The sequence below is a fragment of the Homarus americanus genome, unplaced genomic scaffold (assembly GCF_018991925.1).
Source record: "Homarus americanus isolate GMGI-L3 unplaced genomic scaffold, GMGI_Hamer_2.0 scaffold48406, whole genome shotgun sequence".
Taxonomy (NCBI): Eukaryota; Metazoa; Arthropoda; class Malacostraca; order Decapoda; family Nephropidae; genus Homarus; species Homarus americanus.
In genome coordinates, this window is record NW_024753828.1 from 6367951 (window position 1) to 6391134 (window position 23184).

The window sequence follows — 23184 nt, forward strand, 5'->3', positions numbered from 1 at the left end:
CCGTGTATAGATTAATCCCGTGTATAGATTAATCCCGTGTATAGATTAATCCCGTGTATAGATTAATCCCGTGTATAGATTAATCCCGTGTATAGATTAATCCCGTGTATAGATTAATCCCGTGTATAGATTAATCCCGTGTATAGATTAATCCCGTGTATAGATTAATCCTGTGTATACGTTTCCCATAATATTTTTTTTTTCAGCGCCAAAGGTGTTATTATGTCACATTATAACTACCCATAACAAGTCTATTTTTACCTCCCACTACCGTGACCTCATATAGGGTAGTAGTATTATATTGATAGAATTATTATAGGGAATATTAATAATGTTTTAATGACTCACACGACAAACACACTATTGGTATACTATGGAATACTTCTTGTCATGTTGTAATAATATTTTCATCTTCCTCAGTTGCCTGTTGGAGGAAAGTATAAACCCTAATGGGGAAACTTTCAGATCATCTAGAAACTATTAAAACTTTTTGCAATGAAGTTTTTTTTTTTAAGGATTATACATATTAATATTTTCGTTATCCTATAATAATCACTGGATCAAACTCAAATTTTGTCGTTTAACCGAAGTGAGTTACACCGGCCTTCACCTTTACCGAACAAGACCAGGGAGAGGTATGTAAACAGAGCAAAAAACACGTATAGTACAAGTTATATATGTGAGAAGAGGTCAGGTGTAGTCAGTCTGTCTGTCTGTCTGTCTGTCCTCACTACGATATCATGAGAGAATTAAATCCAATAAAATCTATTTAAATAACTTGCAGGTAGAGACACTTTCATAACCTAATTAACACCTCATTAACCTAACCCAAAGGTGATGGCACAGGTAACTTCATATATCGGTTGTATAAAATTATCAAGTTTTAGCAGAAAATACCATACTGAAGGAGAGAGAAAGACAGGTGAGAGAGAGTTAATGAAAATACAGGTAAGTTCTTAATTAATATGATATACGATTTACCTGTGTTTGTAATATGAAGGAAAATATTATATTGATTTGTTATATGAAGCTGTGAGTAGTGGTGGTGGTGGTGGTGGTGAGTAATTAATTGGTGGTGGTGGTAGGTGTGGTGTTGAATTTAGTGGTGGTGGTGGTGGTGAACATTGGTGATGGTGGTGGTAGTAGCTAGTGGTGAGTGGGCTATGGTGGTGGTGGTGGAGGTGGTAGTGAGTAATTGGTGGTGGTGATGGTGATGGTGGTGGTGATGAGTGATGGTGGTATGGTGGTGGTGGTAAAAAGTGACGAATTGGGAGTTACAGGGGAAATAAATAGGGGGAAATTAATGGGAAGAGATTACATGGGGGCATAATGAGGTGAATTTATTAAGATAATTATGAGGGGGAAAATGCAGGGGACAAAATTGATAAGATTACGAGGGAGGTAATGAGGTAAGATAATGGGGAACATTCTGAGGATAGAGCTGCAGGTGTTAATGAGGTAAACAGTGGGCAGGTGTGTGGCCAAAGGTTAGGGTGAGTGAGGGTGTTTGTATCTCTCTGAGGCTCCTGTGTGTGTGTGTGTGTGTGTGTGTGTGTGTGTGTGTGTGTGTGTGCTCTTGCTTTAAACAAATATAGACCTTAGCTCCACCACCATTCGTCACAACACACACACACACACACACACACACACACACCTGGGGTTATCCATGATATCATCCCCTGACTAAATCTCTTTTCTCTCCTCTCTCTCTCTCTCTCTCTCTCTTTCTCTCTCTCTCTCCTATCTCTCTCTCTCTCTCTCTCTCTCTCTCTCTCCACAACAAACGCACCGGCAGCTTCGAAAATACCAAGCAATTCTGTAGAGCCTTGCCAGCACCAAGGAATAGCTCAGGATTTACTTGGATGGCTCAAGACTTCGTGGAATTTCCGAGTATTTGAGGAGAGAGAGAGAGAGAGAGAGAGAGAGAGTAATTGATGGCGGTGATAGGAGTAGTATAATATTTTTTGTGTTTCCTCCCCCGCTAGATTTAAAAGCTCAGTTATTGTATTAAATACCTCAAGGGGATCGGAACCTACATTGTTTCTATATTTGTACGATAAGCGATCAGTGTGTGGATGTTTTATCATAATCTATCTACCTTATTCATTCATTATTTCTTTATCTGTCTACCTGTACAGTTTATATATATTGGTAAACATTACTTATCATTATACATTGTTATATAACTGTTTGATAGCTAAACCTAACCTAATCACATCTCCTTCTAAAATGTAATTGGCTCTTGTCACTCTCTCGTGTAAGGTGATCCTGTAAGATGATTGGCCTTTGTCTCTCTGTCTGTTTCAAGGTGATTGGCTCCTGTCTCTGTGGTATAAGGGGATTGGTCTACATCCCCCTCTACTCCCATTATGAGTGGATGAATCTCTTGTGATGCTGACGTCACTTATATTTTTTTACTCTATCTCGGTCATTGGTGAAGCTGAGGTGTGTACGAGGCAGTGTAGGACAGGTAACAAGGCCAGGTAACAAGGCCAGGTAACCAGGCCAGGTAACCAGGCCAGGTAACTGAGCCGGGTAACAAGGAAGACCAGGTAACAGGCCAGGTATTGCAGGCCAGGCCCTTGAGCCAGTGGCAGACCCAGGTAACCAGGCCAGGTAAGACACACAGCCCCCCAGCATTAATCACAAGTGTATGTAAATTCGCTATAACATTAATGGATATAACATCATTAGAGTGAATAATTACTTAACTGGTGAAGGTCATACTCTAAATTAATGTAGTCACCCCTGAAGACTGTCTCATGTCAGCGTTTTCTTTGACTCCGGGAAAAAATACATGACATTTGCATAATTTGTGTGTGTGTGTGTGTGTGTGTGTGTGTGTGAGGTCAAGGGGACGGTCAGAGGTCGCGGAGGGAGGTAATATTTTGAGAGCTCACTTAACCTAACCTAACCTAACCTCTTATTGGGTTTACTGTGAGGCATGTCTGTACGGTCAATGGCGACGTGAGAGAACTGATCTAATTTTAGAGAGAGAGAGAGGGAGAGAGAGAGAGAGATGGTGTCATGGATAACTTCATCTGTGTGTGTGTGTGTGTGTGTGTGTCAGTGACCAGACCACTGCAAGACAAGGAAACCAGTGTTAAGGAACCTTACCACACAAATGAGGAGAAAACTTAGATTTTTTTTTAGATTACCCATGAGGGGGCTAGTTTATTGGGCACCCCCTTACATCCTGTGTAAGGTGAAGTGCAGAAGCGTTTACAGCGCCCATCTGGGAAGCATGCGTAGTTCATGCTTGCCTTTATGACTCAAGCATTAAGGGAGTAAAAGCTTGAAGGGTCATGGGTTTCTCAGCAAGTTACATTAAGTGACAGAATGATGAGTGTGTGGGGGAAAATTACCGGTACAATTTATCTGTTTATGGCAAAGTGTGGCAGGAGGAGGAGAGGGGGATTATATTTAGTTTAACAAATTTATCGACAAAGCTTGGAGTACAGTTTGCCTATTGTGAGTAATTTAGTCAGGTCTTGACACTGAGGGTGGTATCATTTCTCACTGCCACGCAGGACAGAGGTTCATACACAAAGGAATACATCATATTCATTAACAGTATATACAGTATAGGTCAGAGTCGTGTGGGTGATGTCACTGCTCGCTGCCATGCAGGACAGTGGTTCATATACATTGGACGTCATATTCTAATTGAAGACTAATCAGTGTGGGCTAGCAAATTTTGGAGAGGGGGAGGAACAGGAGGAGGAGGAGGAGGAGCAAGAAGAGGAGGAGGAGCAGGAGGAGCAAGAAGAGGAGCAGGAGGAGCAAGAAGAGGAGCAGGAACAGGAGGAGGAGGAGGAGCAAGAAGAGGAGCAGGAGGAGGAGGAGGAACAGGAGGGAGAAGGAACAGGAGGAGGAAGTGGAGGAGGAGGGGAGTAGGAGGAGAAGCAGGAAGAGGAGGAAGAGGAAGAGGAGCAGGAAGAGAAGCAAGAAGTGGAGGAGGAGGAGGAGGAAGACGAGGAGGAACTCATTAAATCTACAAGTTGAATCGTGAGTCACCCCAAGCTGAGGTCAAATGTGTCGAAGAGAGAGAGAGAGAGAGAGAGAGAGAGATAAAAAAAAAGTACGAACGTCAACCAAAAAGTAAAAGTTCTAATCCATACACTGACAGGGAGATGACAGACAAGGATAGTTAGCAAGTTCAGTATGAGATAATAATACCAGATACCCCCCTCACCCCCCATCCCCCATCCACCCCCTCACCCCCCATCCTCCCCCTCCCCGACCTCATGACTGTCAGATCAACCACAAGCACGTGAGGGCCGACAGACAGAGGGGAACTGAAAGCCACACATCAACGCCCTATAAGCTATTAGTGGCAGGGCAACTCCTGAGGGTGTTTACAGCATTCACGGATACATCTTTAATATATTTTAACTTCACTATGACCCAGATGAAGTCAATATTCCTTTTTTCAACTCATAATTAGGATGTAATAAAGTGACTTCCGTGTGTGTGTGTGTGTGTGTGTATTTACAGACTTCAAAAGTGGCTGACACACACATGTACATCTGTTCAGGCTTATCAACACCCGCTGCCTTCACCTCCTCAGCTCACCTCAGGCTCCCGCGCAACAAGATCAGCAGTCTCTCCTCGCACCAATGACGACACCATCAGTCTGGATTGAACCATGGAATGACCACATATTGGACCGAGCGTTGACCTGCCCTCCGTAACGATTGAGAGAGGTCAGCTGTCTCCTCACCTTGTCTACGTAATCTTCTCGCCATTTACACGCCCCCACACCTTCACACACACGCCTCTACACCCTCACACACGCCTCTACACCTTCACACACGCCTCTCACACCTACACACACACACGCCTCTACACCTTCACACACACACGCCTCTACACCTTCACACACACACGCCTCTACACCTTCACACACACACACGCCTCTACACCTCACACACACACCTCTACACCACACACACACCACACCTTCACACACACGTCTCTACACCTTCACACACACGCCTCCACACCTTCACACACGCCTCTACACCTCACCACACACACGCCTCTACACCTTTCACACACACGCCTCACACACACACACACACACACACACACACACACCAAAAAAGTCATTAATAATAAAAGACTCAACAAAGCAGCTGACAGGAGTCTTAACAACACAAGGAAGAGTGAAGGTGACCTCTCAACACCTGCCTCATTAAGCTCTCTCACCTGTGTGTGTGTGTGTGTGTGTGTGTGTGTGTGTGTGTGTGTGTGTGTTGTTGATTTCAGGTATTTTGTTGATATGTTTTTATACTGATCTAATTATGTCAACACCACTCTCCGTCTACCTGTTCCACACACCTGTATACCTGTAAGTTGTAATTGCCATGCACACCTTACACCCACTACTATTACTACTACACTCACCAACACCTCCATACTACTTCACACCGGCCTTACACCAGTCTCACACCAGCCTTATACCACCTAACACCAACCTTACACCACCTAATACCACCTAACACCACCTAATACCAGGCCTTACACTAGCTGCTCCCACACCGATTTATAATATCACATTCTAAATTGTGATCATCTCTCTCTCTCTCTCTCATTTCCATTCTACTTGTCTTCCTCATCTCCACTTTTTCTCTACCCTTTGATCTTCCTCTCTCCTTTTATCTCTTCTCCCTTCCATTTCTCAATCCTTCTCACTCTTTTTTCCTCCTCCCTTCCTCTTCTTCCACTCTTCCACCTCCTCCAGTTTGTCTTCTTCCTCCTCTTCCTTCTCTTTACCTATCTGTCATTCTTCTCCCTCTCTCTCTCCCTATTCTCTCTCCTTTTACCCTCCCTATGGGCTCTTAATCGCCCTTCACATATTATTATCATTATCATCGTCATTATTATTACTGTCATTGTCATCATTATCCTCATTATCATTATTATCGTCATTATCACCAGTAGCAGATTATCTTAGTTCACTGCTGGGTGAAATTCTGTTCCATCACCCTCCAATACCCTCTTCCATGAGCCTCCCCCGTCGGCCGAGAGCCTTCCCCGTCGGCCATGGTCATCCCCGTCGACCAGATTCTCCCATCGGTCAAGAGCCTCCCGACGGCCAAGAGCCTCTCCTGTCGGTCAAGAGCCTCCCTGTCGGCCAAGAGCCTCCCGTCGGTCAAGAGCCTTTTCCGGCGGTCAAGAGCCCTCCTGTCGACCAAGAGCCTTCCCGTCGACCAAGAGCCTCCTGTCGACCAAGAGCTCTCCTGTCGACCAAGAGCCTCCTGTCGGCCAAGAGCCTCCTGTCGGTCAGAGCCCTCCTGTCGGCCAAGAGCCCATCCTGTCGACCAAGAGCCCATCCTGTCGACCAAGAGCCTCCTCGTCGACCACATTTCTCTGCTGTGATTCCATCGACCCATCCGGCAGTTGGACTTAAGAGTCTTCTCTCATCTCCAGGGATCCCGTCAAGGCTCTACCTAATCCCTCTTCATGTGTTCTCCTTGCTATATGACCGTCCACTGCTGTCTCTTGTGATAATTTCTCTTCATGTCTCTTTCTTCTCTTAATGTATCTTCAATTTTCTTCATTACTCTTCATTTCTCTTCGTTTTCTCTTAATTTCTCTTCATTTTCTGTTAATTTCTCTTCATTTTGTTTTCATTTCTCTTCATTTTCTCTTAATTTCTCTTCATTTCCTGTTACATCGAGTTGTCTCTTGGCAGTCACCTAACACACCTGAGTCTACGTTTAGCCAAACTACTAATATACTAAATTATCACAGGTAAGACGGCATACATTATAACGGCCAACCTATGAGGGTTAGGTTAGGTTAGTTAGGGTTAGGGTTAGGTTAGGTTAGGTTAGATTAGGGTTAGGTTAGAAGAAGTTAGGGTTAGGTTAGGTTAAGGTTAGGTTAGGTTAGGTTAGGTTAGGTTAGGTTAGATTAGGTTGTGTTAGGTTAGATTAGGTTAAGAGGTTAGGTTAGATTGGGTTAGATTAGTTAGTTAGGTTGCTAGGTTAGATTAGGTTAGTTGTTAGGTTAGGTTAGGTTAGGTTAGATTAGGTTAGATTAGGTTAGATTAGGTTAGATTAGGTTAGGTTGTGTTGTTAGATTAGGTTAGTTAATTAGGTTAGGTTAGGTTAGGTTAGATTAGGTTAGGTTAGGTTAGGATTAGATTAGGTTAGGTTAGGTTAGGTTAGGTTAGGTTAGATTAGGTTAGGTTAGGGGTTAGGTTAGATTACTAGGTTAGGTTAAGTAGGTTAAGGTTAGATTAGGTTAGATACACTCAGATACACCAGTCACCTGTTAAGACACCAGAATACACCCAGGTGCACCAGGTATATTTTGGGTAACTCATATTACGGTAAGGTGTCAGTTAACGAGACTCCTGGATAAATTTACCCACTGGCTGTTTACGTTAGTGGTAATGAAGTCTTCAACATGCTATTACTGTGAACTGTGTTGTGGCGCCACGAGAACACTGTGGTTTGTGGAGCATTGGGGAGCATGGCGGTGTTGGGGATAGTGAAGGGAGTATTGGGGGAGCATGGAGGTGTTGTCGAAGGGGAGAGGAGGAGGGAGCATGGCGGTGTTGTGGCCAGGTGAGGGGGACATTGGGGAGCATGGAGGTGGCCAGGTGAGGGGAGATGGGAGCATTATTGGAGGTGGCCAGGAGGGGAGAGAGGAGGGCATGGCGGTGTTGTGGCCAGGTGAGGGGAGTATTGGGGGAGCATGGAGGTGTTGTGGCTGGGTGAAGGGGAGAGTGGGGAGCATGGCGGGTTGGCCAGGTGAGGGGGAGCATTGGGGGAGCATGGAGGTGTTGTGGCCAGGTGAGGGGGAGTATTGGGGGAGCATTATTGGAGGTGGGCCAGGTGAGGGGAGAGGAGGAGGACATGGCGGTGGTACAGGTGAGGGGAGTAGGGGAGCATGGAGAGGCAGGAGGGGGAGATTGGGGAGCATATGGAGGTGTTGTACAGGTGAGGGGAGAGGAGTGAGGAGCATGGCGGTGTTGTGGCCAGGTGAGGGGGAGCATTGGGGAGCATGGAGGTGTTGTACAGGTGAGGGGAGTATTGGGGAGCATTATTGGAGGTGTTGTGATAGGTGAGGGGGAGGAGGAGGGACATGGCGGAGCAGGGTGAGGGGAGTATTGGGGAGCATGGAGGTGTTGTGGCTGGGTGAAGGGGAGAGAGGAGGACATGGCGGTGTTGTCCAGGTGAGGGGGACATTGGGGGAGCATGGAGGTGTTGTGGCCAGGTGAGGGGAGTATTGGGGAGCATTATTGGAGGTAGTAGCTAGGTGAGGGGGAGTATTGGGGAGCATGGCGGTGTTGTGGCCAGGTGAGGGGAGTATTGGGGAGCATGGAGGTGTTGTGGCTGAAGAGGAGTGAGGGAGCATGGCGGTGTTGTGGCCAGGTGAGGGGACATTGGGGAGCATGCGGTGTTGTGGCCAGGTGAGGGAGTATTGGGGAGCATTATTGTGGTGGCTAGGTGAAGGGAGAGGAGGAAGGAAGGATGAGGAGAGGAGATAAAAGAGAAATAAAAGAGAAATAAAGGACGGGGGAAGAATAAGGAAGGAGAGAAGAAACTGATGAGTAGGAGAAAACTGTGGATGAAAGTTGAAGCAGGACGGAGATGATGATGATGGAGAAGAGATGGAGGGAGATGATGATGATGGGGAGGAGATGGAGGAGATAATGGTGATGGGGAGGAGATGAGGGAGATATGATGATGGGAGGAGATGGAGGAGATAATGATGATGGGAGGAGATGGAGATGATGATGATGGGAGGAGATGGAGGAGATAATGGTGATGGGGAGGAGATGGAGGGAGATAATGATGATGGGGAGGAGATGGAGGAGATAATGATGATGGGGGAGGAGATGGAGGAGATAATGGTGATGGGGAGGAGATGGAGGGAGATAGATGATGGGAGGAGATGGAGGGAGATACGAGATGGGGAGATGGAGGGAGATGATGGTGATGGGGAGGAGATGGAGGAGATAATGGTGATGGGGAGGAGATGGAGGAGATAATGGTGATGGGGGAGGAGATGGAGGAGATAATGGTGATGGGGAGGAGATGGAGGGAGATAATGATGATGGGGGTGGGGAGGAGATGGAGGGAGATAATGAGATGGGGAGGAGATGGAGGGAGATAATGGTGATGGGGGAGATGGAGGGAGATAATGGTGATGGGGAGGAGATGGAGGGAGATAATGATGATGGGGAGAGATGGAGGAGATAATGATGATGGGAGGAGATGGAGGAGATAATGATGATGGGGAGGAGATGGATAATGGTGATGGGGAGGAGATGGAGGGAGATAATGATGATGGGGAGGAGATGGAGGGAGATAGATGATGGGGAGGAGATGGAGGGAGATAATGGTGATGGGGAGGAGATGGAGGGAGATAATGATGATGGGGAGGAGATGGAGGGAGATAATGGTGATGGGAGGAGATGGAGGGAGATGATGGGGGGAGGAGATGAGGGAGAGGGATGGGGGAGATGGAGGGAGATAATGGTGATGGGGAGGAGATGGAGGGAGATAATGGTGATGGGGAGGAGATGGAGGAGATAATGATGATGGGGAGGAGATGGAGGAGATAATGATGATGGGAGGAGATGGAGGGAGATAATGGTGATGGGGAGGAGATGGAGGGATAATGGTGATGGGGGAGGAGATGGAGGGAGATAATGGTGATGGGGAGGAGATGGAGGAGATAATGGTGATGGGGAGGAGATGGAGGAGATAATGGTGATGGGAGAGAGAGAGAGAGAGAGAGAGAGAGAGAGAGAGAGTTGTGTTAAAGATGAAGGGCTGTCAACCTAACCTAACCCAACCTAGATCTAACCTAACCTAATTAATTATGAAAATAAATATTATACTAATTAAAACCTCTCCCAGACTAATTGGGGGAGGGGGGGAGGCGGCATTACAGCATCAGAGGCATTAATTCGTTTTAACTTTGATAAATTCAGAAGCAATGATACGTGTTCAGAGATGGAAGATTAATACTTATATAAATACAGAACTTAAGATCTATTTAGAACTTAAGGTTTATTTAGAACTTTAATTTAACATATCCCTTTGAAAGTCTTATACACCTGTTCATATCATAACACTAACAAGGCTCCGATTAACTAAACCATTTAAAAGCCACAAGAGCAATTAAGACAGGTATATATTCCCACCTTTATGGCACTAATATATTATACATGGCAGTTCTTCCACCTCTCATTAGCATTTGCCCACCTGACGCCAACGTGTGGTGAACGAGGGTGTGTTTACATTGGCGTCACAAAATACAGGTGTTTGTATAAGCAACCAACTCTGTTTGTGTGTGTGTGTGGGGGGGATGGGGTTATGTGTTTGTTTGTTTGTTTGTTTGGGTGTCAGTTTTGTGTCGTTTTTTCTCCGCATATGTGAATGACTCTCTCTCTCTCTCTCTCTCTCTCTCTCTCTCTCTCTCTCTCTCTCTCTCTCTCTCTCTCTCTCTCTCTCTCTCTCGTCGTATCTCCACCAGTTCCCTTCATTTCCTCCTCCTTGTCATCTCCATTCCCCATCTTTATCACGTTCTATGTCTCTTACTATCTATCTACCCTTACCTATCGTCTCTTCATTATTCCCTATGGCTATCTTCCTCTATGTCTCTTCTTCCATCTTCTTTATCTCTTTATTTATTTATTTTTTGTATAACATAGGTTTCCGCTTTGGGTGCTCCACTAACCTTAATTAAATAAAGTTTCCCGCATATTTAATTCACTGATCAATTGTGAAACTGCAGCAGGCAGTCCTTGGCCTTTTCTAAAGCATCGTACGAGAATTTGGCCTCGCTCCTTACTTGCAAAATTCGCCCACTTTGGCCTTTTGTCCTTATTTCCTTCAACTCATTCTTGTGTATAGCCAATGGTAGTGTGTGTGTGTGTGTGTGTGTGTGTGTGTGTGTGTGTGTGTGTGTGTGTGTGTGTGTGTGTGTGTGTGTGTGTGTGTGTTTTCCTGTTGTTTCTAGTTGGTAAATAGAAATGAAGAAAATTAAATGGAAGTAAAAAAAATACAATAAGATAAAAGATTAAGACGAAATAAAAGAAGAAGAAAAATAAAAGAAATACAATAACAAATAAATCAAATAAACAAAAAAAGTCGATAAAACGGACAAGAAAAACTAACAATAACAACAACTAAATTAAGTAGACGACTCAGGTGGTGGTGGAATGTTGTCTGCCAGCCCCGCCCACCACCCCTACCACCACTCCCTACCACCATCACAGCTCACACCCACCACAGTCACCTATCACCACCACCACCACACCTACCAGTCCCACCTACCACCACAACCACCACTACCACCACACCACACCTCACCTTTACCAACAAACAAAAAATTATTCCTTTCTCGTTATAATTTCTTAATATATGTAAGTATTTATGAATAATTATACCAGAGAGTTGTAATCGATGGAACAAGGGAACAAGACTAAGAACAGCTAACTAGACAAGCTATGCGACGTAGTAAACAAACAAAAAGCTATAGAGTTCATTCATTGTCTATATTTGGTCAAGCTATCGAGGAATCAATTTTTTTTATTATAATTTTTTAATATAAGACGGGGGAAAAAAAAGTATATATATATATCAACTATGAATATTTGGGAAATGTCAAGTAAAACATGGTGTATCGGAAGTACCAACCCCCTTCAGAAGTACCAACCCCCTTCAGAAGTACCAACCCCCTTCAGAAGTACCAACCCCCGTCAGAAGTACTAACCCCGTCAGAAGTACCAACCCCGTCAGGAGTACCAACCCGTCAGAGGTGACTGTGGGCGGTGAAGCACGTGGGGTGAGTCTGACCGCCAGGTGGGTGCTAGCCAGTGGACCGGTTCTTCCTGCCAACACTCACATGACATGACTCTCAAGCAACCAACGATAACAACGCTTTTACCAATCACCATTTTTCTTATGAGGAATGAATGAATTTATTACCTTCAATACATCCCCTTAACCTTAATTAATATGGTAATTAACGAATAGGTAAAGTAATTAGATTAACCTAACATAATAACCAGACAAAAGTAATGTGGGTGGTAGAGGTTGGCAGCCCTTAAGACTCTGCACTAACACAACCTTCATAATATGTTCTCTGGTAACCTAACCTAACTCTGACAGCTATAATGTTCACCACAAAACTATTTCTCTCTCTCTGTTTTTGTTATTGAAAGACGAGAATTACGATCAAAACATTAAGGATAAGAGAGATAAAAGTAACCTAACGTAATCAACAGTAACTGGTGCTAATGCTCACACACTTGAAAAAAAATCGGCAACATAATCTTCACTTGTTCTTGGCACCTCGACCAGCGTCTACAAGTATTACAGGAATATTTTACTTGTAACCAGTAATCAACAATACCCAAGGCACCAACATAACACACTATTAGGAGACGAAAAACAATTCCACATTCTTTAAGTTTGCCATAATAATAAATAATTATCATACGTCTACGCTACTCTGACAGGCTGTGTTGCTTACCTTGTTGAGTCTAGTCATGCTTGAGGAGTGAGCTGCTTACCTGTGTTGCTAGCAGGTCGAGAGAGGAGAATGCCTGTGTGTATGAACGTTAGTTTGAGGTGATGATGGTGTCTGTATGGTGGGAGGTGATGGTGTTTGTATGGTGGGAGGTGATGGTGTTTGTATGGTAGGAGGTGATGGTGTTTGTATGGTGGGAGGTGATGGTGTTTGTATGGTAGGAGGTGATGGTGTTTGTATGGTGGGAGGTGATGGTGTTTGTATGGTGGGAGGTGATGGTGTTTGTATGGTGGGAGGTGATGGTGTTTGTATGGTGGGAGGTGATGGTGTTTGTATGGTGGGAGGTGATGGTGTTTGTATGGTAGGAGGTGATGGTGTTTGTATGGTAGGAGGTGATGGTGTTTGTATGGGAGTTGATGGTGTTTGTATGGTAGGAGGTGATGGTGTTTGTATGGTGTTGGTGATGGGAGTTGATGGTGTTTGTATGGTAGGAGGTGATGGTGTTTGTATGGTGGGAGGTGATGGTGTTTGTATATGGTGGGAGGTGATGGTGTTTGTATGGTGGGAGGTGATGGTGTTTTGTATAGTGGGAGGTGATGGTCTTTGTAGGTAGGGAGTTGATGGTGTTTATTGTGGTGGGGTGATGGTGTTTGCTGGTGGGAGGTGTTTGTATGGGTGGGAGGTGATGGTGTTTGTATGGTGAGGTAGATGGTGTTTGTATGGTAGGAATGATGGTGTTTGTATGGTAGGAGGTGATGGAGTGTTTGTATGGTGGGAGGTGATGGTGTGTTTGTATGGTGGGAGGTGATGGTGTTTGTATGGTAGGAGGTGATGGTCTTTGTATATGGTAGGAGTTGATGGTGTTTGACATGGTGGGGGGTGATGGTGTTTTGTATGGTGAAGGTGATGGTGTTTTATATGGTAGAGGTTGATGGTGTTTGTATGGTGGGAGGTGATGGTGTCTGTATGGTAGGAGATTATGGTGTCTATGGTCGTAAGTGATAGTGTCTGTATGGTGAAGGTGATGTTGTCTATTATAGGAGGTTATGGTGTCTATGGTAGGAGGTTATGGTGTCTATGGTGAGAGGTTATGGTGTCTGTATGGTGTGGTAGGTGCCGAGGAAAACGAGTTGTGAGTAGCTTAACAACCCAACTTCACTGATTGACTTGGAGGGAAAAACAAAAACAAAAAGAAGAAATACAAAAGTGACAAACTATTTCAAACAAAAGTCAAGGAAAAAAAATAGAGATAACAAGAAAATAAACCTGAACTCACAGCTCCTATTAACGCCTCCTGCCACTCTCACTTTTTAGTTAACTTATTGTACTCTGGAGGAAGGCTCTATACCTGTACTCTGGCTCTCCCTCAACACAGCTCTACACCTGTACTCTGGCTCTCCCTCAACACAGCCCTATACCTGTACTCTGGCTCTCCCTCAACACAGCCCTACACCTGTACTCTGGCTCTCCCTCAACACAGCTCTACACCTGTACTCTGGCTCTCCCTCAACACAGCCCTACACCTGTACTCTGGCTCTCCCTCAACACAGCCCTACACCTGTACTCTGGCTCTCCCTCAACACAGCCCTACACCTGTACTCTGGCTCTCCCTCAACACAGTAGCAGACGAAGAACTGATGGTTTTACAACATAATTTCACAACTACTCGAATATAACAGCTTACAAGTCAACATGTTGAGAGACGTGACCACCTGCGGAGGATAAATTATTCCGTCTCAGCTTCGTGTATGGACTTGACATGAAGAACTTAAATCAGTGTGTGACCTCTGCTTCACCGTCTTAACAAATCTGAATGTATCGGAACATCATCACACCGTCAGAGAGAAGACATAATCTGGGGAATAATCACTCAGGTGTATAACGAAGAGTGTCAGCCCCCACACACTACCTTGCGGGATGCCAAGTAAAATTACAACAAACTCAGAATTCATTCATAGAGACTCGGTTTTTTTTTTATAGTTCGAGAAAGATTATAATACACCAGTGTGTTTAATAATATCATAACTGAATAACTTACTAAATAGACACCGACAATTGACTTAATTAAATCAATATATTTATCAAATTCCCTAGTCCTCTCCTCTCCCTGTTCCGACAGTGCCAAATACTCCACAAGGCACACAACAACAGCTAAAGGTTTAAATCCATAATATGAATAATTTAGTAAGTAAGAAAAACTGATAAAGGAGAAGTCAAGAGAGATTATTAGAGGATTAAAAAAAAGGAAGATTTATTGACTGTTTATAAGAGAATCTCACAAGGCCACGATGACGACTTGACAACAGAGAGAGAGACTGTAAACAAATAAGTCAAGACCAGGAAGAAAGGCAGACAATGATAAGCTCATGCACCGCGCACATCAAAACACGTGTAACCCTTATATGCACCTTAGACCAGCGCACCTCCACAACCTTGATAAGACAATGAGGGTGGGTCAGGGTGGGTTAGGGTGGGTCTGGTGGGCTATATAAGATCATGAACCCACCTTAATATTTCATGGAGGAAGGGTGGTGTTAGGTGGGTCGCTTTAAGTTGATTTGTACAAACTTTTGATTACAGATAAATGATTCTTGATTGCAGACAGACAGACAGGGGAGGAAGTGGGGGAGGGAGGAAGTGGGTGGGGAGGAGGAGTGGGAAGAGGTGCAGAAATCAAAATTCACCTTCAAGCTCAAAGTTTTAAACATTTAGTTGAATCTTAAAATCATTTTGACAAACTGAAGCAAAAAAACCGGTTCTATTAAGTATAAAAGTCACCTTGACACGCCTTTGGCAGAGTAACACGTGTTAGACTCGAGATAAGGTTAGGTTAGGTTAGGTTAGGTTAGGTTAAGTGACCAGGATACTGTACTCCCAGAGATTAACAGAATCAACAGTGACCGCCAGCTGAGACACCACCTGGCATAATCACCCAGGTATTATACAGCGTCGGGAGCTCACCTGTTGCCCCGTTACCCACCACCTGTCAGTGCCAGGTGGTAGTGTCACGTCTCGTGTGTGTGTGTGTGTGTGTGTGTGTGTGTGTGTTTTGGTCAACATTACATAGATACAGACACTCACCGCCAAGCTGTCTAATTACTGTAATGGTTCTACTGTACTTCTAGTTACAAAACACCAACGGGCCGGAAGTACAGAGAAGGAAAATTAACTTAGGATAGGATTACAGTTTGGTTGTTGATGAGTGACGTACTGTTGATGGCAGTTATGACGTTAATTACAGGTGAATGTAAATGAAGGTAATTTTTGGTGATTGATATGAAAGGTTAACTTAATCACCGGGGATGTGAGCAATTACGTCGCTTCACTGCTGACGTTATGACGTTCTGCACACACAAGTCTGCCCTCACACTCAACAACAGATCCTTCTCTCAGTGTAAGGCCAAACATAAATTACTTTCCTTCAGTATAATCAAAAAATCAATACTGTGTTTCATCAACTTCATACGATGTAAATTTATACTGTAATTAAATACATAACCATCAAGAAATAAGACAAAGAAAAATTATTATTAATGGTTGGGTTTCATTAACTACAGAAGGTCGTTTAGTTTTTGCAGTGAATTATAATAAATCATTGAGGTGGATGACAAGTTTTATAAATTCAGACTTGGAATCTCCTCCTACTGGACACGTGTTTGTCTGGTGGATGCCGCTAATTATTATCCGGTATTTGTGTTTTTTCACTTATCTCCAGCGGCTATGATCAAACTGGTGTCATAACTTACTGCGGTACGCCACTCGATTTCCTGTTTGGTCGAAGCAGATAACCGGAAAATATATTACGCCACCAGTTGAAAAAAGACCCACAAGGCGCTGACTAAAGACCTCTCCTCCATGTTGGTATATTTCTGACGGCGTAGAAGCGGAGTCTGGTGCCTTAGCGAGTGAGAAATGGTTAAATGATGTTTGTTTTTTTCTTCTCAAGAGTGTGATTCAGCAACGAGAGTTTCCTGTATTTTAAAGTTCAGGAAGTTGATCTAAAGCTTCATTCCGGGACCGCTGTTGGGAAGGTTATTGATGTGGTGTGTTAGTGTTTTACTGTGAGGATCCATCGTCAGACTAGACATGAGTTAAGCCATATGGTTCACACACAACCTGCAGCGTAATATAAAACTTGGTATTGTTTCCAGAAAGAGTGATATTGATTCAGGTTTCTTGAGCCACTAGTGATCATACACCAATTAATATATTCTGAACTGTACTGGCGTGTGGAGTACAAGGTCTCTGGTGAACTGGTTCTGTCATCTAGAAATGCCAGTTGGAATTGGGAGTTTCTTGTTCAGTAACATTTGCATCTCCCTCTTCCTTCTCGTCACACTAGTTTTTGAGTCAGGCCAAGTGCAGGACTTCAGCTTGATAGTCAACATCTCTGGAGGTGTTTTTATTTAGTGTCTACGACTCCAAAAGCGGTGATGTGTATTGGCTGCAATTTTACTTTACAAACGTTGAGTCTCCATCGAGTCTCACGGCTTTTGGGTCTATGCGGAGATTTTCACTTCCATGTTCACCTTCAGCGCAAATTAGACGATTACCTGTCCGGCATTCAGTCACAGGTAGAACTTTGGTGACCCTGACATCATTCAACACCGAGGATGTGTTCAGGATGGTTTAGTCAGGAGGATAATGATATTCTCAATACCTGGTTATAGCCGACACATTCCTGTAGCAGTGAGAGACCATTGTTGATGCATTTTCTAATTGTTCTACGCGGATGATGCCAGGTCAGGTTTTACCCAGAACTGAAAGCCTTGATGTGGGGTTGTCGAGGTGTGAGTGGAGTGATTCCTCAGCTCGGTCAGCACTACTCAGGGTAGGCATCAAGCAGTCATGACAGCAACATGAGTGGGTGTCTCAAGTTTATCGTGTGATCATTTCGAAGGCTTTCCAATATATCGACCAGGTAAGACTTGACACCTGAGGCTTACTGCTGTTTCTCATCGACCTTCAATGGCAAGACCAATCAACGAGAGAGTGTAGTCAACTCCGGCCTCCTCAACTCGGTCTTCTTATGCGAGACGGATATCTTGTTAAGGCGGCTTTGTCGGTGTTGGTCCTCACTAACTCTCTACTGAGTAATGTTGTGTGGGGCTCGGGCGGCTTGACGAGGATGCCCCCAGAAGTATATATTTTTGACCTCCTGCAGTATCAACCTCACACTGGGATTCCCGTCAGCTACGATAAACTGACCAGGGTGAGGAGGAACGGAAAGCTTTTTAAGGACATTTATTCTAGCGCCTTCCCTGGGCCACAGGTGAGCACTGTGCTCCTGAAAAAGGCTGCTGACTCACCGCTTCTCCGTCACCACAAAACCTAAAGAGTGAATTAGTGAACGGAGGAACTCATCTTGAACACTGAACACAATTTTATATTTATCTCGATCAGTCTTAACAACTCCACCTTTATTAATTACCTAACTCAAACAACTGGACTATATGTCGTAAGGAGACATAAATTTCTACATTTAGATAATGAAAAGGCGGTACGCTCTACAGCCTACTGCACACAACTGATGTATCTCGTAGTGAAGAACATACGATGCAGATCACGTTGATTTATTTTTTGTATACATTGAAGACAGCTGTAAGAGTGTGAGGACTAAAGCTTCCTGCTATGTAAAGCTTGTTATCAGCAACAACCTTAGGATGGTGACAATAACACGAACCAACAAATACTGTCTACAAAACATCCTTCCTGGAGTGTTGTGAGGAGTCGGTGGGGATTTTTTCTCTTCTTTAGGATGAGGAAAGTTTGAAAAGTCTCCATCGTGTGTGAAAATGAGGCTTAATTTATATTAGGTGAACATTTTTGAGTTCTAAAGTTTACAGAGACAAATCTGGAGAGAATTTGTGTTTTCTTTCTCGTAAATTTAATCACAAAAGCTACTTCTTCTCATCTCACACACACACACACACACACACACACACACACACACACACATTGTATATATTTTTTTAACGTATTATAAGAACTAAATTGTACAGTTCTTCCCTTCATAATTCATAAAAGAATCATCCCATAGTTAAGAACTCGGCCACAAAAGGTCATTATATAGTTAAACACCAGATCAAAGGTCATACCTGGTGATTTAGATACGAACTAGAACACTGAGGCAGCAACTGAGACTAACCTTGGTTATGTAAAGGTGAGAGTGAAGGCCAACCACCGAAGTAAACAATGACTCAGCTGTTTTAGGCAGGTGAGTGAGAGTTGTGTTCACTTGTCACTCTGGTTTATTGTTTTGATCAGGTTGGGTTTAATTTTGTATAACATTCGAGATAAAACCAGGAACTGCTTTATAAATAACCACATACCTGATCTTCCTCTTGGCATTTAATTATAAGAAAAACTTTTAAGATTTTGTACTTTATATTAAACAAAAATATCTTCTATGGAAAGAAAAAACGAAAAAAAAAATACTTTTGAGTATTTTAATAGATATTTTTTCACCAAAGTCTTAGTATTTTTAATGAGAAAAAAATAATAATCCCATAGACGAAAAATACCGGCAATGGGTTGGAAATATTTTGCTTTCGATTTGACGAGGTTTAAAAAGTATAAAAGTATATTCTAAACTTTATATATAAAATCTGTGTTAACAAGAGTTTTTGACCATCAGAAGCAAAATAATAATAATAATAATAATAATAATAATAATAATAATAATAATAATAATAATTCCAGTATTCATGTGGTCAATTTCCAAGGAATTTCCGGATTTTCCTTTCGATATTCTCAGGTTCCTCAGCAGCTAGTCTAATTTCCCCAGACGGTGAGTAACGAGGAAAAATTTATAATGGATTAAGGAAAGAGTTTCAAACACTCTTTCTGGCAGAGATAAAGAGAATTAAGAGCTATTAATTAGGTAAAGGAACCACCATTACACTCGTTGATCCACTCAGAGAAGAGGAAATACTGAGACTGGCTGAGGGAAACATCAGTACCCCATTTCAATTCAACATCTTCACTACAGGGTAAATACTTTTAATATTTTCGTTACCTAGATGGTTTTATTCAGCTCAGAGGGGGAACCTAAGATTACTTTATTCATCCCAAATGTAAAATATAACACCCCAAATATTCTTCAAGATTATAAACACATTATCATATTTGTCTTACCTTCACTGTGACTACTTTTTTAGGGGGAGTGAAAAAAAACCCTTGGAATAACAATATTAATCTCACATAGGGATTTAGTTTTTTACAACAGTCCCCTCAAGGTTGTAAACAAGCTGATGAAGAATTATATCCCTTATGTGACCAGGAGTTAAAAAAAAAGATGGTGATATTCTTCCGGGTTACAGTGGCTGACAGACATATTGTAAATAACATAATTTTGTGGTATAGTTCCAAAGTTCCTCTAGGTTTTAAATTTTTCAGAATATAAATGAAAATCAATGTAAATGTGGTGTATGATGGCGAAAGAAAGAAAGAAAGAAAGAAAGAAAGAAGGGGCTGTTACTTCCAAACTGACTTAGCTCACAACACTCCAGCAAACTCGAACCAAAACGTGTATGTCTCTCTCACACCAAACACAGAAGGTAAATCAACTTCCTGACACAATGGAAAGTTATCAAGACGAACCCAAGCGAGCGAGAAACCTTACTGTTCTATTCTGACACTTTTAACGGGAGACTAAAAATGGATATTGGAGTTCCCTGGAGGCGTGGTGGACCTGGAGGCGTGGTGGACCTGAAGGCGTGGTGGACCTGGAGGCGTGGTGGACCAGGAGGCGTGGTGGACCTGGAGGTGTGGTGGAGGCGTGGTGGACCTGGAGGCGTGGTGGACCTGAAGGCGTGGAGGACCAGAAGGCGTGGTGGACCTGGAGGCGTGGTGGACCAGGAGGTGCGTAGATATTCAAGAGGGTGAGGGCAATAAATAACTAAGGCCGACGGAAAGGTTGTAAAGTATAAGCAAGACTCTCCTGCTTCTCCCTGATCAACGACTCCTCAGACTCCTGGGTGTTCTTCGTGTATGACTCTCCTGTGCCAGAGTGTCTCACAATATTACGATTTTTACTGATTTTATGATATTAATACCGATTTTACGATTTTCTGACAATAATACCCGATTTTTGATGATTTTCTGACAATAATACCCGATTTTTATATGATTTTCTGACAATAATACCCGATTTTTACTGATTTTCTGACAATACTACCCGATTTTCAAACCCACTGATTTTCTGACAATAATACCCGATTTTCACTGATTTTCTGACAATATTACCCGATTTTCACTGATTTTCGGAATTTACTCAATCAGAAACAAAACAGAGGATTGTAAAAGTTATGTTGATGACCGAATTACTAAACCGTTGCTCATACGATGAATATAATACCTGTTACGTTGATTAGTTACCTTTACAAATTAACAGGTAAGTTACTAAGCCATTAACCCGTGGAAACGATAATAGCGAGATGATGAGCGCATATATGATAATCAACACACACACACACACACACACACACACACACACACACAGAGTACCTCACCTTGGTACACCCGGAAAAAGCTGGAGTGTTCCCGGAAAGTGTTGCCTCTCACCTGCCTGTAATGAGAAAAATAAATCATTAATGCAGTGTTTCAGGAAAGATCTGTTTATTGTATGATGTGTCCTGAGGGTGAGATGTGAACACACACAGACACACACACCAACACACACACTGGTTGGCGTGAGTGTGGTGGAGGTGAGGCGATCCAGAGTCATGCACATCCGCCAGCAGTTGCCTCTCACAGACCACCACTGTTGTTCACCCCTCCACACACACACACACACACACACACACGACTATTAAAAAAACAGGTCCATAATAAAGTTGTATGTCCCTGGCTTAACAGGATCATATGTGAACCAAATAGATGGAGAAAGTTGTTGTCGGAAAAAGTGTGTGTGTGTGTGTGTGTGTGTGTGTGTGTGTGTGTGTGTGTGTGTGTGTGTGTGTGTAAGGTGTCCAGTTGTGTCTGCAGGAAACACAAGAACCATTCATAGAGACGGACACCTGCTAGAAACTAAGTCACTAAGTCAGCCACCTGTTGTGATGCGCCACTGTTGAGGCTTTTAAAAACACCCAGACAAACAGACACTTGAGGGATTGTCATCAATATTCACTCATTCATCACTCGAGGCTTGAGCCGATATCACATCAACACTGTCACAGTCCGTTTGGTGGGTAACCATTTCAGTGATAATCCGATTATGTGGTTAGGTGAATCTGAGAAGTCATTCATGAGGGATTATAACGAGATGGACCCTAAGCCGCGTCCTTGGGTATTGACATTGTTCCGAGGTCAGGTCACGAGCACAGACTAACTACTCGGCAACGCATAACCTAACCTAACCTAACCTAAGCCAAGACATACATTCATACTCAAATATCTGACGCCATTGTTCTCTCTAAAGGCGACAAATAACCAAGAAATATGTCGAGAGAAGACGTGAAACCTGACCGGCAGTAACAGCGAGGAGAAGCACTATCGGAAATGGTCCCTCTGAGGCAGGTCGGGATAGAGGCGAACTAGAGGCATATATTTGAAGCTCAGATTTTTTATTTTTTATTTTTATCTCACTCGCTCTCTGGGGGTCTGGTACACTGAGACTATTCATCTATGCGAAAAAGACTTGTGTGGTGATATGCCAGCGTCCATGTTTACCCAAATGACCTTTTTTCACATTGTCTTTTTTAAGTGGATATAACTTACATGTGTGTGTGTGTGTGTGTGTGTGTGTGTTTACAGGACAAAGTTAATCCCAAAATAATTTCCCGAAAAACTGTCATAAAGTTCTCAATCTAACTCATATTTTCGGGGTCAACATTTATGGACTTTTCCGTCGACACATTTTTGGACTTAAAGAATTTGGGGTTTCTGACTTTTGAGAATTTATACACTGGAATTTGTGGATGTGTTGTCTGAAACGTTAGTGGCCGTCCTGACCAATATTCAACAGAATAGAAATTTTATGAGAGAGAGAGAGAGATCCATACTACATGACACAAATACCACTACAGTAATAGACGATCAAATGAAGTGTTTTCAACTGTTTATAAACAACATCTAATAACGTGTAACTTCCTTTAAGCTACGTCGCCTCCCACACCTATATTGTTCAGCTCCTAAGTCTGTACACGTGTGGTGGTCGGGACTTAGCGGCCACTCCTGTAGGAATGAGTTAGAGTGACCTCGCTGGCTAGACCATTCCTTCTCCTCCTCCCCCAGGAAGTTCAGAGTCACCTGAGCTGTGTGGGAACAAGAGCCATTATCTAACACTGGGATGAACCACCATGCAGCACACCTAACCAAACCTAACCTGACCTGACCTCACCTCACCCCTAACCCCACTCCTGGAAACATCACCAACTGCTGCTCACGTCTCTCCACCCTGACACCCCCACACCCTGACACCTCCACACCCTGACGCCTCCACACTGACACCTCCACACCCTTGCACATCAACCATTAATGAATACTGTCAATCCCTACTCAACCGTGAACTAGTCTCTGGGGACACTTCTCATTAACTGATGTTTACAACAACTTAGCACCACGATAAGTTGGCTCAAGAACACGGCTGGTCACCAAGCTCAACTCACCATCTCATGTAGGTGATTTCTCAGTTTGAGTCTGATAATTACTTCACTGTTATGAGAATCAATTTCCTTG

The 23184-nt window shown here is 43.4% G+C and overlaps 1 protein-coding gene across 1 annotated transcript in view; it reads right to left on the reverse strand.

The window, feature by feature from the left end:
- The window catches only part of LOC121855509, a 25058-nt gene extending 20408 nt beyond the window's left edge, over nt 1-4650 (reverse strand). The window contains exon 1 of the mRNA XM_042350483.1: nt 4576-4650. Coding sequence (XP_042206417.1) covers nt 4576-4650 — 75 coding nt within the window. The remainder of the gene's footprint in view (nt 1-4575) is intronic.
- Nucleotides 4651-23184: the final 18534 nt, after the last annotated feature.